A 12881-nucleotide genomic window follows, 5' to 3' on the forward strand; every position below is an offset into this window, starting at 1 on the left:
TAAAAATAAATAAAAGCTGTACCTTGTGACTTTTGTTCGTAGTTAAAGGGGATTTAAATGCAGAAGTTTGTATATAGTTGACGGATTTACATCTTAAAAGTTCAATGTTATAAGGTTTTACACTTCTATAAAAATATCAAAATCACTGGGAAATAATTATGCCTTTTTATATGTGACAAAATTTTAATTATCCAATCTATATGCATAAATAAATTTATAATCTCTTGAAAATACCAATCCTTTACTCAAATTTCAGAATCTAAACAAAATCTTTTACCTCTTAGATAGAATGTATTTGCATCCAAGTAATTAAGATGTATGCACAATTGTTTTAGATAGATACAAATGATTATGTTATTTGAGATTATAAATAAGATATACATAATCAACTAAAGAAATAACAATTTAAAAAGTTACATATCTCAGAATTTTCCAAGAGGAAACAAACCTTTAATTATGTTTAGTTAGAAACAAATAGTTATGTTTAGTTAACGAACCTTATTTTTTTGATGGAAAATATATTAAAGAGCTATAAACCTTTGGGAAAGCTAACACAAAGGGTGAAGCCTTGTGGGATAAGAAGTAAAAGCAGGAAGTACGTAAAAGTATACGTTTGGGTGAAGTTAATGAAGCTGTGTAGATAGTGCATTTTGAGTTTGTAATATCCTTGAACAGGAAGGAAGATAAGTTGGAAGGTAGGGGAAATATAAGAAGAAAGAAAATAGATGAATGTGTCCATCCACACATTAATACATTAATGGTGTTCATGGAATTTATCATACAGAGATGTATGTGTGTGTGTGTATGGTGGTGAGAAGGTGATTAAGGACGGAGAGGAGGATTAAAGGCGCCAAACAAGAACAGAAACTGTTGGTAGGGCCTAATGACGGCAAGCCATGAGCTGTATGGAAAGCTAAGGCCTGTATGGTTTGACACATTTCATTTCAATGCAACTCTTCTTAATTCCCTACCTTTGCTTTCCAATATAAATATCACACTCCCTCCATCTTCCATTTCACAACACAAATTTTCTTCCACATAAACATACCTATATCATCCATGACCACCTTTTACCATTTTACAAATGCTCGTGTCCTTTTCCTATGGGTTCTCGTATCTGCTGTGTGTGTTTGGGGTCGACCAGCCACTTTTGTGCAGGACTTTCGTGTCGCCTGGGCTGACTCCCATATCACGCAAATTGATCAAGGCAGGGCAATCCAACTCAAACTTGACCAAAACTCTGGTACTACCATATATAACTTCTCCAGAACGACTCTTCTATACTACATTAGAAGTATGATAATTAATAATTAATACCCTTTTTTTTCAACAGGATGTGGGTTTGCTTCCAAGGCGAAGTACATGTTTGGGCGTGTTAGCATGAAGATCAAACTCGTCCCGGGAGACTCTGCTGGCACAGTCACTGCATTTTATGTGAGTTAAAATTTTCGTGCCAAGCATGTTTCTATGCTTGGAAATGTCTAATAGCCCAAACTGGAACACTGACATCATGTTATGGTTTGTGGCAGTTGAACTCTGACACGGACAATGTTCGCGACGAGCTTGATTTCGAGTTCTTGGGGAACCGTACTGGACAGCCTTACACAGTTCAAACAAATGTCTTTGCTCACGGAAAGGGTGACAGAGAACAGAGGGTTAACCTCTGGTTTGACCCTTCCGCGGACTTCCACACTTACTCAATTATGTGGAACCACCGCCATATTGTGTAAGTATATACACACATCCCAAAACCCGTGATAACTAAACTCAATTTATTAAAAATATTGAAAATGTTACGTGCAGATTCTACGTAGATGATTTTCCAATCAGAGTGTACAAGAACAACGAGAGGAGGGGGGTTCCGTACCCAAAGATGCAGGCGATGGGAGTGTATTCGACACTGTGGGAAGCAGATGACTGGGCGACGAGGGGTGGTTTGGAGAAAATCGATTGGAGCAAAGCACCATTCTACGCTTACTACAAGGACTTTGACATTGAAGGGTGCGCAGTGCCAGGACCAGCTAACTGTGCCTCCAACCCAAGAAACTGGTGGGAGGGGGCTGAATATCAAGCTCTCAACGCCATTGAAGCTAGAAGGTACAGGTGGGTTCGAATGAACCATGTTATCTATGATTACTGTAGAGATAAGTCAAGGTACCCACTCACCCCACCAGAGTGCCTTGCTGGCATTTAATTCACTGGCTCACAATTCACAACATTCCTGCTTCGTTTATACGTACATCTTATGTTTCTCACTTTATTTTACGTTGTTTTTCTTCAGTTCTTATATATGTACACATACCAAATTCTTATTCTTGGGTCCAAGCCTGTGTTCCAATCCCATCAGGCATGGGTTCAGGCCAAACCTCCTCAGACCCTATTTCTTTGTATTTTAGTGCGCGCATATTGTTTGTGATGTAAAGCTTTGTACCCATTATTGTCATGATGAAATGAAACTTTTTATTATTATTTTTTTATATTTTCTCTGTTAGCAAATCTCAATTTATGTGGAATAAACTCTTCCTCTGTTTCTGGATACGCAAAAAAACAAGAAAAATGGTGGCTCCAAGCTGGTCTTATTGGCTTCGATATGTCGCCAGTTGTTTTATAATTTATTAATGTCATATCAATAAATCCGACTCATATGATCCTTTAACCAATGGTCCGCTGATAAAGTCTTTCTTTAATAACTATTTATAAAACTGTGATATTAAGTGCTGCTCTCATCATCCATCTCTCTCAGTGTGCTTGCATAAGAATTGTGATATAACTGTGATTGTTATAAGGCTAAAATAATTGTTGATAAGGAGGTTAGATTGCCTTAATGTAGCGTTAAGTAACAATCAATTTGTAACCACACGTGCAATTCCAGGTCCCGGGCATATATATATAGGTCTCACTCAACTATAATGATCAATGGAACCAGTACATGTGACAAGATGAAAACAAGCAAGGATTAGGAGAAATTCATAAATATTGTAATGTCTAGAAATTAAACTTAGAAAAACATAGCTTAATTAAAATGTATTGATAATGTGTCCACTAAATTGTTTTGTTGTTGTTTCTTTTCCAATTTGTTAAGTAGGGACAGACAATTATCAACATAAAACGCAGAATAAGAAGTTAGTTCCACAACGAAGAAAGCACTGAACGTGATTAGTTTCATACACACTTATATGTATATATTTTTTTTTTTGTAACTGTCACGTATCTCTGGTGTTCTTTTGTTTTTAGTTAACTTTCAATTGCAAACTCCTTTTTTGGAAATTATGCGAAAGTAATGCCTTTTCAAAATGTTAACTTTTTATATTTATTTTGCTTTTGCGGTTAAAATGTTTACTAAATATTATTTTTATACTCTTTATTGAAAATGAAATTTTGTAAATCTACTTTTCATCCTTAAGCGCATGATTTTATTATCTTAACCATTTTTATAAATTATGGAATTTTTTATTTTTATCTTTTATTAAGAAGGTATTAATAATTATATATAATAAACAAATTATATTTCTGTTATTAAGATATTTTTACATTATAATTTTTATTAAATACTAGCGGAAACACAAGCGTGATTGCACCTATGTATCCATATTTTTTTTTTTACTCAACTTTTACGATGATAAAAATTTAATATACATATAGAAATAATTTTGGATGCGTCGAAATTGAAAAGCAAAAAATAACATGTAAAAGAAAAATGATGAATTGATTAAACAATCTCTTTTTCTTCTTCTCCAGTTTGAGTTTCTCTTATTCTTCAAGTTTTTTCTCTTCTTCCATTGGTAGTTTTGGGATCGAAGAGTGATGATGATATTCATGTTAAAGTTATGATTGACTTGATTGTAGATAAAAAAAAAATAATATAATGGTTTTACGAAAAAATATGGTTGCTTGAAATGGAGTAAAGAGAGTGATTGGAAATGTTATTTTATTTTATGAGATTTTGTATGAAAACGTATGAGTATGTTTTTTTTTTCTCTTTTGTCTTAAAATAAAATAAGGAATTAAGAGAAGAGTGAAGGAGTTAGTTATGTATAAAAACTGTACATTAATTTAAAAAATTTAAAAATAATTTTAATTTTTTAAATAATTCATATGAAATGACAAAGTATTGTATTTAACTAATAGTATGAGCTATATTAATTTAGCTAATAGTATGAGATATATTAACTAAGAGTAGAATCGAAAAACATTTGTGGACGAAAAAAACGATTATAATGGGAATTTCTTTTACATACAGGTATAAATTTTATTTTTTTTTATTTTTTTTATCAGCATGTTATTCAAAGATATTGATTTATAAATTTATAAAAAAGATTATATTATTTATAAATTTGATTTGATTTATTACCAATCATTATACTCAAAGATATTGATAAACAAAAAAAGTATTCCCTTTTTTATTTTTTAAATGCTTTTATGTTTTTTTTTATCAGCAAAGAATAAATAAAATAAAATGAGACACTTCATGGGTGTCTCAACCCTTATACAAAACTCCAAAACAGGTTTCCTAGAACCCTACCAACTAAGGATCCAACAAACGTTGTACTACCTATCAAGCTAAAATCCCATACAAAGGTAAATAAACCCAACAAATACAGTTATATCACCCTACCAGAGAGGTCACACCCTCAAACAAGAACATACCTCCAACAACTAAACAAGGTCTTTGCCATCAAGCTGGAGGGCCTTACCCAAGAGACAAACACAACAAACCAATACAATACACACCATTCAACACCTAAGTCATAACTATGAACCGACTAAGTTGTACCAAAAACTCAATTGCTAACAATGACAACAATGACAGACCGATCATTTCGCTATATACACTATTTATTCGATTATTTTTTAACTACTTTATCAAATAATGTTATCAAACACTTAAACTTGACAACTTTTAGTTATCAATTAACTTTTAGTTATTTTGGTCAAACATGGTCTAAATAAGTTCAAATTAATTTAAAATTATTTTCCAAATATATTAATAAATATTTTTATATGATAAATTAATTATAAAAATCTAATTAATTTAAATTACCTATAATAAGTTTGTTTATGTATTATCTCGCTGTATAAATAAAATATTGGAAAAGTGCATAATATTTTTTAAAATATACTTTAAATGTTATGCTAATTATAGTGTTAATGAGAAAAATCTTACTTTCAAGAACTATTAAATATTGCATTATCTTTTTATTTGGGCACATTGACTGCAAATTTTGAACACCTTCATATGTTTTTCTGGCACTCTCATACAAAACATGCAAATATTTTTTTATTTTTCTTGTGTCACCTCCATATTTTGGATTATATAATTAAGAATGATATTCTGAATTATATAATCTGGAAGTTTGGATTTGATAATAGCTTCTGAATTATGTAATCTGAAGACACATTTGAAAAAAGGTTTTCGAATTACATAATCTGAAAGTTAGAAAAAAACTTTTGGATTATGTAATCCGAAAATTAATCATGTATATGAAGAAAGACTTTCAGATTATGTAATCCGAAAGCTAATTATGAATTTAAAAAATAACTATCAAATTACGTAATCTGAAATATTACATAGAAATATTTTTAAAATTACGAAAAATTTATGAAGTGGAAGAAGAACATGGAAGTACAAAAAGAAACAGTCCAAATTTTGTTTATTCAAAATGTAATTGGGTTGCCTTGAACCCATTTCAAAACAAACAGAATAGTATAGGACCAGCTCTTTTTATTTATTTATTTATATATATATGAACAATTAGATTTATCTTTTTTTTTTCTCTGTATTTTGCTTTCGTTTTATGTGTTCTGTTCTTTCTGGGCAACGATCAATTTGTACATCGTCATCTACTGTTTTATTAGGAAGCGTTGCATTTTTTGTTGCTACTGTTTAATAATAGGCAAATTTTTCCTCCACTCAATATTTTTGAACTTGTACCCTACATATTTTTTAATTTCCAAAAATCCTCTTTATTTCGGGAATGAAAATCTGAAATTGGAAAAATATATTCTAGAACGCAAATCCAGAATAGATTGTTGTGTTCTGGAAATTAAAATTTGGAATAAAATTCAAAAATAAAATTTTTATTAAGGATGGAATTGTAAAAAATACATTTTGGAAAAAAAGAAATCCAGAAATATATTATGGAAAAGGGCTCTATAATATATTTTTATCGGTAACTCCTTTTTATTTAAGTACATTTTTGTTATTTCACATAAAGATCGAATGTAGGCTCAAATTTAATAAGGTGCAAAAAGTAATTGCTTTCCTATTATTAGGCTTGGCCCATCGGTTTTCTCCTATTTGGGTTTGAGAAATGACTATTATAAAATGGAAATCTGGATGGTGAATTCTAATAAAATAACAAATAAAAAAATAGTTTTTTATGTATATGTACAAATATTTGTTTTTTTTATATTGAGTACAAGACAATATAGAAATACTAGTGAAATAAATTATTAAAATCAAATACTTGTAATCTAGTTAAAAATATCAAAATAAAAATCAATAAAAAAATATGAATTGGATGTGCGTTTACCATTGTTATAATATTTTAATTTGTATGCAACATAAGTTTCCACAACTATAACAATAATTACGATGATGTTGCTAATATTTTGATAGAGAAGAAATTGATTGAATATGACTTTTTTTTATTCATAAAAAATTATATATAAGTTGTGATAATTTAATGGGTAAAAAGTTATCTTTAAGATAAAAACATAACAAATAAAAGTTAAAATTAAATATTGTATAAAGTGGGCTTGAATATGACATTTTCTTTCAATTTTATTTATAAGACACACGAATTGTGATAATTTTAAAAATTCTAAAATTGTGATAAATATAAAAATGGTCAGCAAAATATTTCACAAAAACTATATAATTTTGATTTTACATTATATTAAGGAAGGGTTTTTTTATTGATGATTATATTCTTAAGAATATGAAAGGGTAAAATTTTATTTTCATGTTTATTAGAAGGTTTTAAAAAATGATGGACATCTTTTTTATTTGATAAAAGTTACATTTTCATTTATTACAAATTTTATTCTTCTATTAAGAGGGTGAAAATTTGGAATGTTATTTTCTAACTCTATTACAACTTCCATTTTATATTTATTTTTGACAATTAACTATTTTTAAATTTTTAAAATATCAAAATTTAACCAGACACAATTTTAAATATGCTAAAAAATAACATTTTAATTATAATACTTCAAGAAAATGATTCTTGGTAATAACGAAAAAAAGGTCCTAATAGATAAGTACAGGTATATAACTACTTTTCTTTTAAACACACACAAATAGTAAAGTTTAATAATTTCTAAAAACAATAAAAAAATAAAACTCTCATTTTTGTTGTAAGTATTTATTAATTATTTAATGATAATAGCTACTAATAATTTTTTAATTTATTAGAAGAAACTTTTTAATACTCATTATATTGGTACAAAGTATATTTATCATATAAATTTAATCAATAAATTTGACTAATATTTTTAATTGGGGTTTTCTTTTCCAATGTATTAGAATTAATCTTTGTCGTGATTAATCAATTTTAAAACAAGAGGTAAATTCGCCCTCTTAGATGAAAAGATTTCTTTTAAAAGGGTGATGACGATAAGTTTTCTTCTAAAATGGTGGTGATGAAACGCTTTATTTTAAAAGTGTGACTTTACCTCATAGTCGTCTTCTTATACCAAACATTTTATTGTAAGAAGATTATTTTATCAAATAGTCTTCCTCTTAAAGAAATTTAATTTAAAAAATTATCATCGCATCTTGAAGGACAACGCCTAACGATAACAACTTTTTAAATGTAATATGAAATAAGTTTTTTTTCACTAATGAAAATAGTATTTTCAAATATAAAAAAAAATATATTGAATCAACTATAAGAAAAATGAGGACTTTGATTAAGATTTAGAATAATTCTTAATTTATACATTTTTTTCTCATCAATGGTGTAATCTATTATTAAAACATAAAACTAATCAGTCTATAAACTTACATAAAAAGTAAAAAATTTAACTATTTAATTTGTTTGTAAATTTTTTCTTTCTCTGATTACTTTAAAATCGTATCTCTGGTATAAATAATCCCGTCCGTAAAGTATTAATTACATAAATTTATAACTTTTTATTATTTAAAGTTCATATAAAGATTAAAAGGGATATTTTCAAACTGAAATTAAATAATATTCATCAGTATTTATTAATAAGAGAAACTTTAAATGCAAAATAAAAAGAAAACTCAAATATTTTAGGTTTTTCTTGTTTTTCAAGAAAAAAATTTAAAAATAGTATATTATTAAATATTTTTTAATTAAATTAGTTAAGATTCGTTTTTTTATCAATTTTTGCATATTCTACCAGTTTTTTTATTCATTTTTCTTCGTCTTCATACCAATTTTATAGTTTTTATAAATTGATCAATCTAATCCAATTTTTAATATATATATTATAAATTCTCTTTCTACCTCTTACCTCTATATCTTCTCTGCATCTTCATATTGTAAAAAGTTAATTTTAATATTTTTCAAATTTTTAAATAACCTTAAAAGGAATATAATTTCACATTTTTAAAATAACCTTAGTTGTACTCGACACCTTATACTTTTTTACTAGCTGCACACCTTCCTTCGATCGGTAACACTTTCATTTTTTAACAGCTGCAACGTTTGAGAGAGGGTTTTATCATTGAACATGTATATGAGTGAGTTGACGAAAAAATTTGTTGTATTTAACTTTCTCCAAGATTTTTATTTTAGTTAGTTTTATACTCCATTTTTGCAACTTATTTTCTTTTAAGTTTAACGAAAACAGAGTCATTAGTAAAACACTACAAAACTTATTTCAACTACCAATATTCATCACCAACTACTATAAACAATCACTATCACTTGAAAATAGGAAATAGAACATTAGACTCTCTATTATACTTTTTGTTATAATTAAAAAAAAATGGAGGTGAAGCGAATGTATGAGAATTTGCCTATATATTTAACAAAACTTTTTCACAATTCTAATTAGTGTTTTTGTCGGGCGATGTTATCTATTATTTGGTTCCCATTATCCAAATTTTGTATACAAATTTTGGGCCAATCACGTGCAAGCATTTGGGTTATAACTGGGCAGGGTCGTGAGTTAGGTTAGAATATGAAGAAATGAAGAATAATTCTGCACCAATGACCAGTCCTTATCACCGTAACACAACATCGCATATGTGATCTGTCCTCCGAGCTCCCTCAAAAATGGTGATTAATCTAATCTAGGACCTAACATTTATGACTCGACTCAACTCCACCTTTGCTGAAAAGAATAGGTTCAGAGCTGTTAAACATGATTAGGGTAAAAGATAATGATACTTATTATATTCTTATGCGCTTTGTAAAACTATCCATTCTAATGGAATGGAAATAATATTTATGATGATAATGGTGATAAGGACCAAAGTTTTGGGCCACAGAAGCTGCGAGAATTAATACTGACAGTTACCTTAAAATCATCGCAGATATGATTCATGATACCATGAAGAGATACCGATACGCTAAATATTTTGTATTCTTATTTGGGGCATGACACGTGACGCGTGACTGCTACACTTCCTCAAATCTCTGCGACATTGGAGACTAAAGTTGAGAGAGTTGTATGCATGCGTGTTTGTTTATCTACCTAAATTGGTGTCTACTTGTGGCAAGAGCATCCATTTGGACTCTAAGCTTGAATGCAAGGACAACGATTTTTTATTTGAATGGAATTATTGGCCAATCTCTTTGTGTTGTGCAAGTAGAATGTACGTACATCTGTACACCGTAACATGTCACGCAACTATGCTATAGTTGCCATCTGGAGATGCTGAATTTGATGACCACCCAAACCCAAACCCCATTTACTTTCTCCAACACACTTGGATTGCAGCTCATTAGTCCAACAACACTACCCTTTCTAACCAAACCCTTCCATCACTGTTGAGTGGACTAATGAAAGGGAATCTAAACAAAATTAATCTGTTTATAAACTCCTTTCAGAATTCACTATGTCTTCCTTCTTCTTATCACCTTCAATGTCCTCCTCTACTCATTATCACAAACATATTTTACTGCCAAATAGTACAAACAAAACAGTACAAGTCATCACTGCATATATTTTTTTAATTCATTGTTTGATGACAGGTTAAAGCCCATAATTTTGTTTTCGACACGGCAGAACTTTCTGTACCCCTATTTTGTTGTGCATTGTTTATTTTGTCTGCTTGCAATAATTTGTTTTAAAAAATAATTGGACTTAATCATCGGTCTTTTATCATTTGAGAGCTAAAGATTCATATTTTAAAGTATTATATTTAAGTTTTTTGCGCACAACTTGGATTGTTTTAAAAAATAAAATACAACATTTTCTTTTTGTTCTGGTTTGTTTATTTCATTTTTTAGTCAATTGGAGCGACAATTCAAACAAGCTAAGCACATCAAATTTTAGTGTTAAAAGAAGACCGTTATGTGTTTGTCTACCATGGTCAGAGTCCTTATAATCGATAATTTTGTAATTTATAACTATTATTAATAAAAACGATTTTATTTTGTAATATTTTTAGTATACATAATTTATTATTAATTTATCATTTTTAATACAATTTATTTTATTATTTTATCTTTTAGATTTTGTAACTACTTTTTAAACTTAATTAACTACTTATAATAACAAAATTACCTATAATATGAGATTCAACAGGCCGACTGACATAAATAATGATGAAACTAATCAATGACTCAGTATTGGTTAATCTGCTTTTATTATGCTCAATAATGACAAAGGGCCCACAATAATTATATAAATAAGCACAGATCCCAAAGGATCAGGTACGTACGCGATCATCTAGTACTAAACACTGAGTACTAAGTGTCAAAGTTTGACTTAAGTGTCGGAGCGTCTTTTGCATGTACCATCTCAGCTCGAAGATCACGGAGACGAGGAGTGGAAGGGCGCGAAAGTTGCAGGAGTTCATTCGAGAGAAAAGAGCGAGGTGCAAACCAACTGATCGAGAAGTGATTCAATAGTTCTTTTGGTTCTAACACGGTTCGAGAACAATTGGCGCTCATCGTGGAATCGAGAATTTTTTTTTATTTTTTTTTAAATATAATTTTAAATTATAATAAATAAATAAATAAAAATGAGTTAATAATTCAAATGAAAATGAGATGGAATATAACAGTTAACGAAGTAAAATTAACCAAAATAATGAGAGAATAACGGGTCAGTCAAGTGAATATAATCTACTTTACATTCTCTAATAATTCTTCATCTCTTAACACACCAATATATTCATTTTATAGTTTTTAATGCTTTAGTAAATGACTAAATGAGAATAATAAAAATTTAACTGATCAAAAGCATGAAATATAAAGTAATTATAATCTCAACAGGGCAAAATAAACAAGGGATAATTAATAATAGATTTGAATAAATACAAAATGAATTTAGTTATTAGAAACCTGTTTCTATCGTTCTTACCTTTTGCATTTGACTTACATTTTCAATTACGAAATTCAGTTGCAACTTTTTTTCTATTTTTGTTTATCTTTCTTTTGAAGTGGAGCTTCCCTGTGTAGCATACAAATACCTGTTGTTCAATTATTCTATTTTATCTCTCTTATATGTTAATATGGAAGAAGTTTTTTAAGTAAACTCAGGAGAGAAAGCTAAATAACGCAAGAGACGAATTTGGGTTTCTTATTTGATTATGTTAACATAATTAATTATGTATAGTTCTGTATATCTTGTCATCACCATATTTTAATCAGTAATATAACGGTAACCTTTTTCTACACTATACGAAATTGTAGCAGCGTACATTTATTTTGTGTTTGCAATGCGTAAAACACAAGAGGAAAACATGTATGTATCTGATGTAATGGAGTTGATTACATCATGAATTTAGCATAATTAAAGTAACAGGTGTGGTGGTTGAGTTGAGGAAAACATTGATGATATAATTAATGGATGATAATGTGACAATTACTGGTATATAATTTGTATTTAAGAATTGGGTGAAGTTGGAATTGGAAAGAATAAAGTATAGGGTCGTAATTAATCCGATGATTGAGTTGAGTGTTTAGAAAGGAAAAATATAATATTGGGAAGTGAGTTAAGATGATTAGAGGAAAGGCATAGTGGTTTCCACCAATGATGACAAAATAATAAAAACCAAAGATTATGGTTGAAATGAACACCATTTAAAGGCCGACAAAGAAGCGAGCATAAGACATATGTCTTTGGCTTATCTAGGAGTATTACGTGTGCGCACACGTATAATATAAAACACAAAATCATACCATCACAAGACCTCAACTAAACTTCCAAGACTTTTTCACAAAGATGTTGTGATTCTGAATCCACCCATCAAACCACATATCCCTCTTTATTACTCTTTTTTACTTTTCAAATATGGATCCACTTCCTATCATACATGCATCTTTCGCTTTCAATGCCCTTTTTCTCTTTAACTCACATTATACTTCTCATTTTTTTTTCCTTTTAACATCTTTTTTTTTATATATATATTTGTTACAATTTTTCAGTTTCATTCCTATCAATACATGTTTAGTTGTTTATTAGATGTTTCTTGGTTATTCTTTATTAAGTTACTGTTATAACTAAGAGGCAATATTATCTCTTTTATTAAGAATTGCAGTCATAATTTTCAATCTCATATTATCATTTACTTTCTTAATTAATTATTATTTAATACTAGTCGATTTATTATATTATTCAACTTATATTTTCTAGATTATATATTTATTTTGGTTTGATTGCGATAAAATATCTCTATAATTATGGGTGATAAATATTTTCGAATTTATTTGTTGATAATTATATTTTAATTG

General features: G+C 28.8%; 1 protein-coding gene across 1 annotated transcript; it reads left to right on the plus strand.

Moving 5' to 3' along the window:
* Positions 1-780: 780 nt before the first annotated feature.
* XTH7 (xyloglucan endotransglucosylase/hydrolase 7) lies at positions 781-2477 on the plus strand. The gene is made up of 4 exons (XM_068609177.1): positions 781-1243; positions 1334-1434; positions 1530-1726; positions 1804-2477. Exons 1-4 carry the CDS (start codon positions 1060-1062, stop codon positions 2192-2194), a joined length of 873 nt encoding a protein of 290 aa, XP_068465278.1. The 5' UTR covers positions 781-1059; the 3' UTR covers positions 2195-2477.
* The last annotated feature ends 10404 nt before the right edge of the window (positions 2478-12881 follow it).

This window comes from Phaseolus vulgaris, chromosome 3 (genome assembly GCF_051622355.1).
Source record: "Phaseolus vulgaris cultivar YP4 chromosome 3, ASM5162235v1, whole genome shotgun sequence".
NCBI lineage: Eukaryota > Viridiplantae > Streptophyta > Magnoliopsida > Fabales > Fabaceae > Phaseolus > Phaseolus vulgaris.

Bases quoted from the DNA above. Each gene is read 5' to 3' on its own strand.
- XTH7 (XM_068609177.1), top strand. From the start codon at position 1,060: ATGACCACCTTTTACCATTTTACAAATGCTCGTGTCCTTTTCCTATGG. The intron at 1,244-1,333 runs GTACTACCATAT...TTTTTTCAACAG, and splicing joins CAAACTTGACCAAAACTCTG to GATGTGGGTTTGCTTCCAAG. The intron at 1,435-1,529 runs GTGAGTTAAAAT...GGTTTGTGGCAG, and splicing joins GCACAGTCACTGCATTTTAT to TTGAACTCTGACACGGACAA.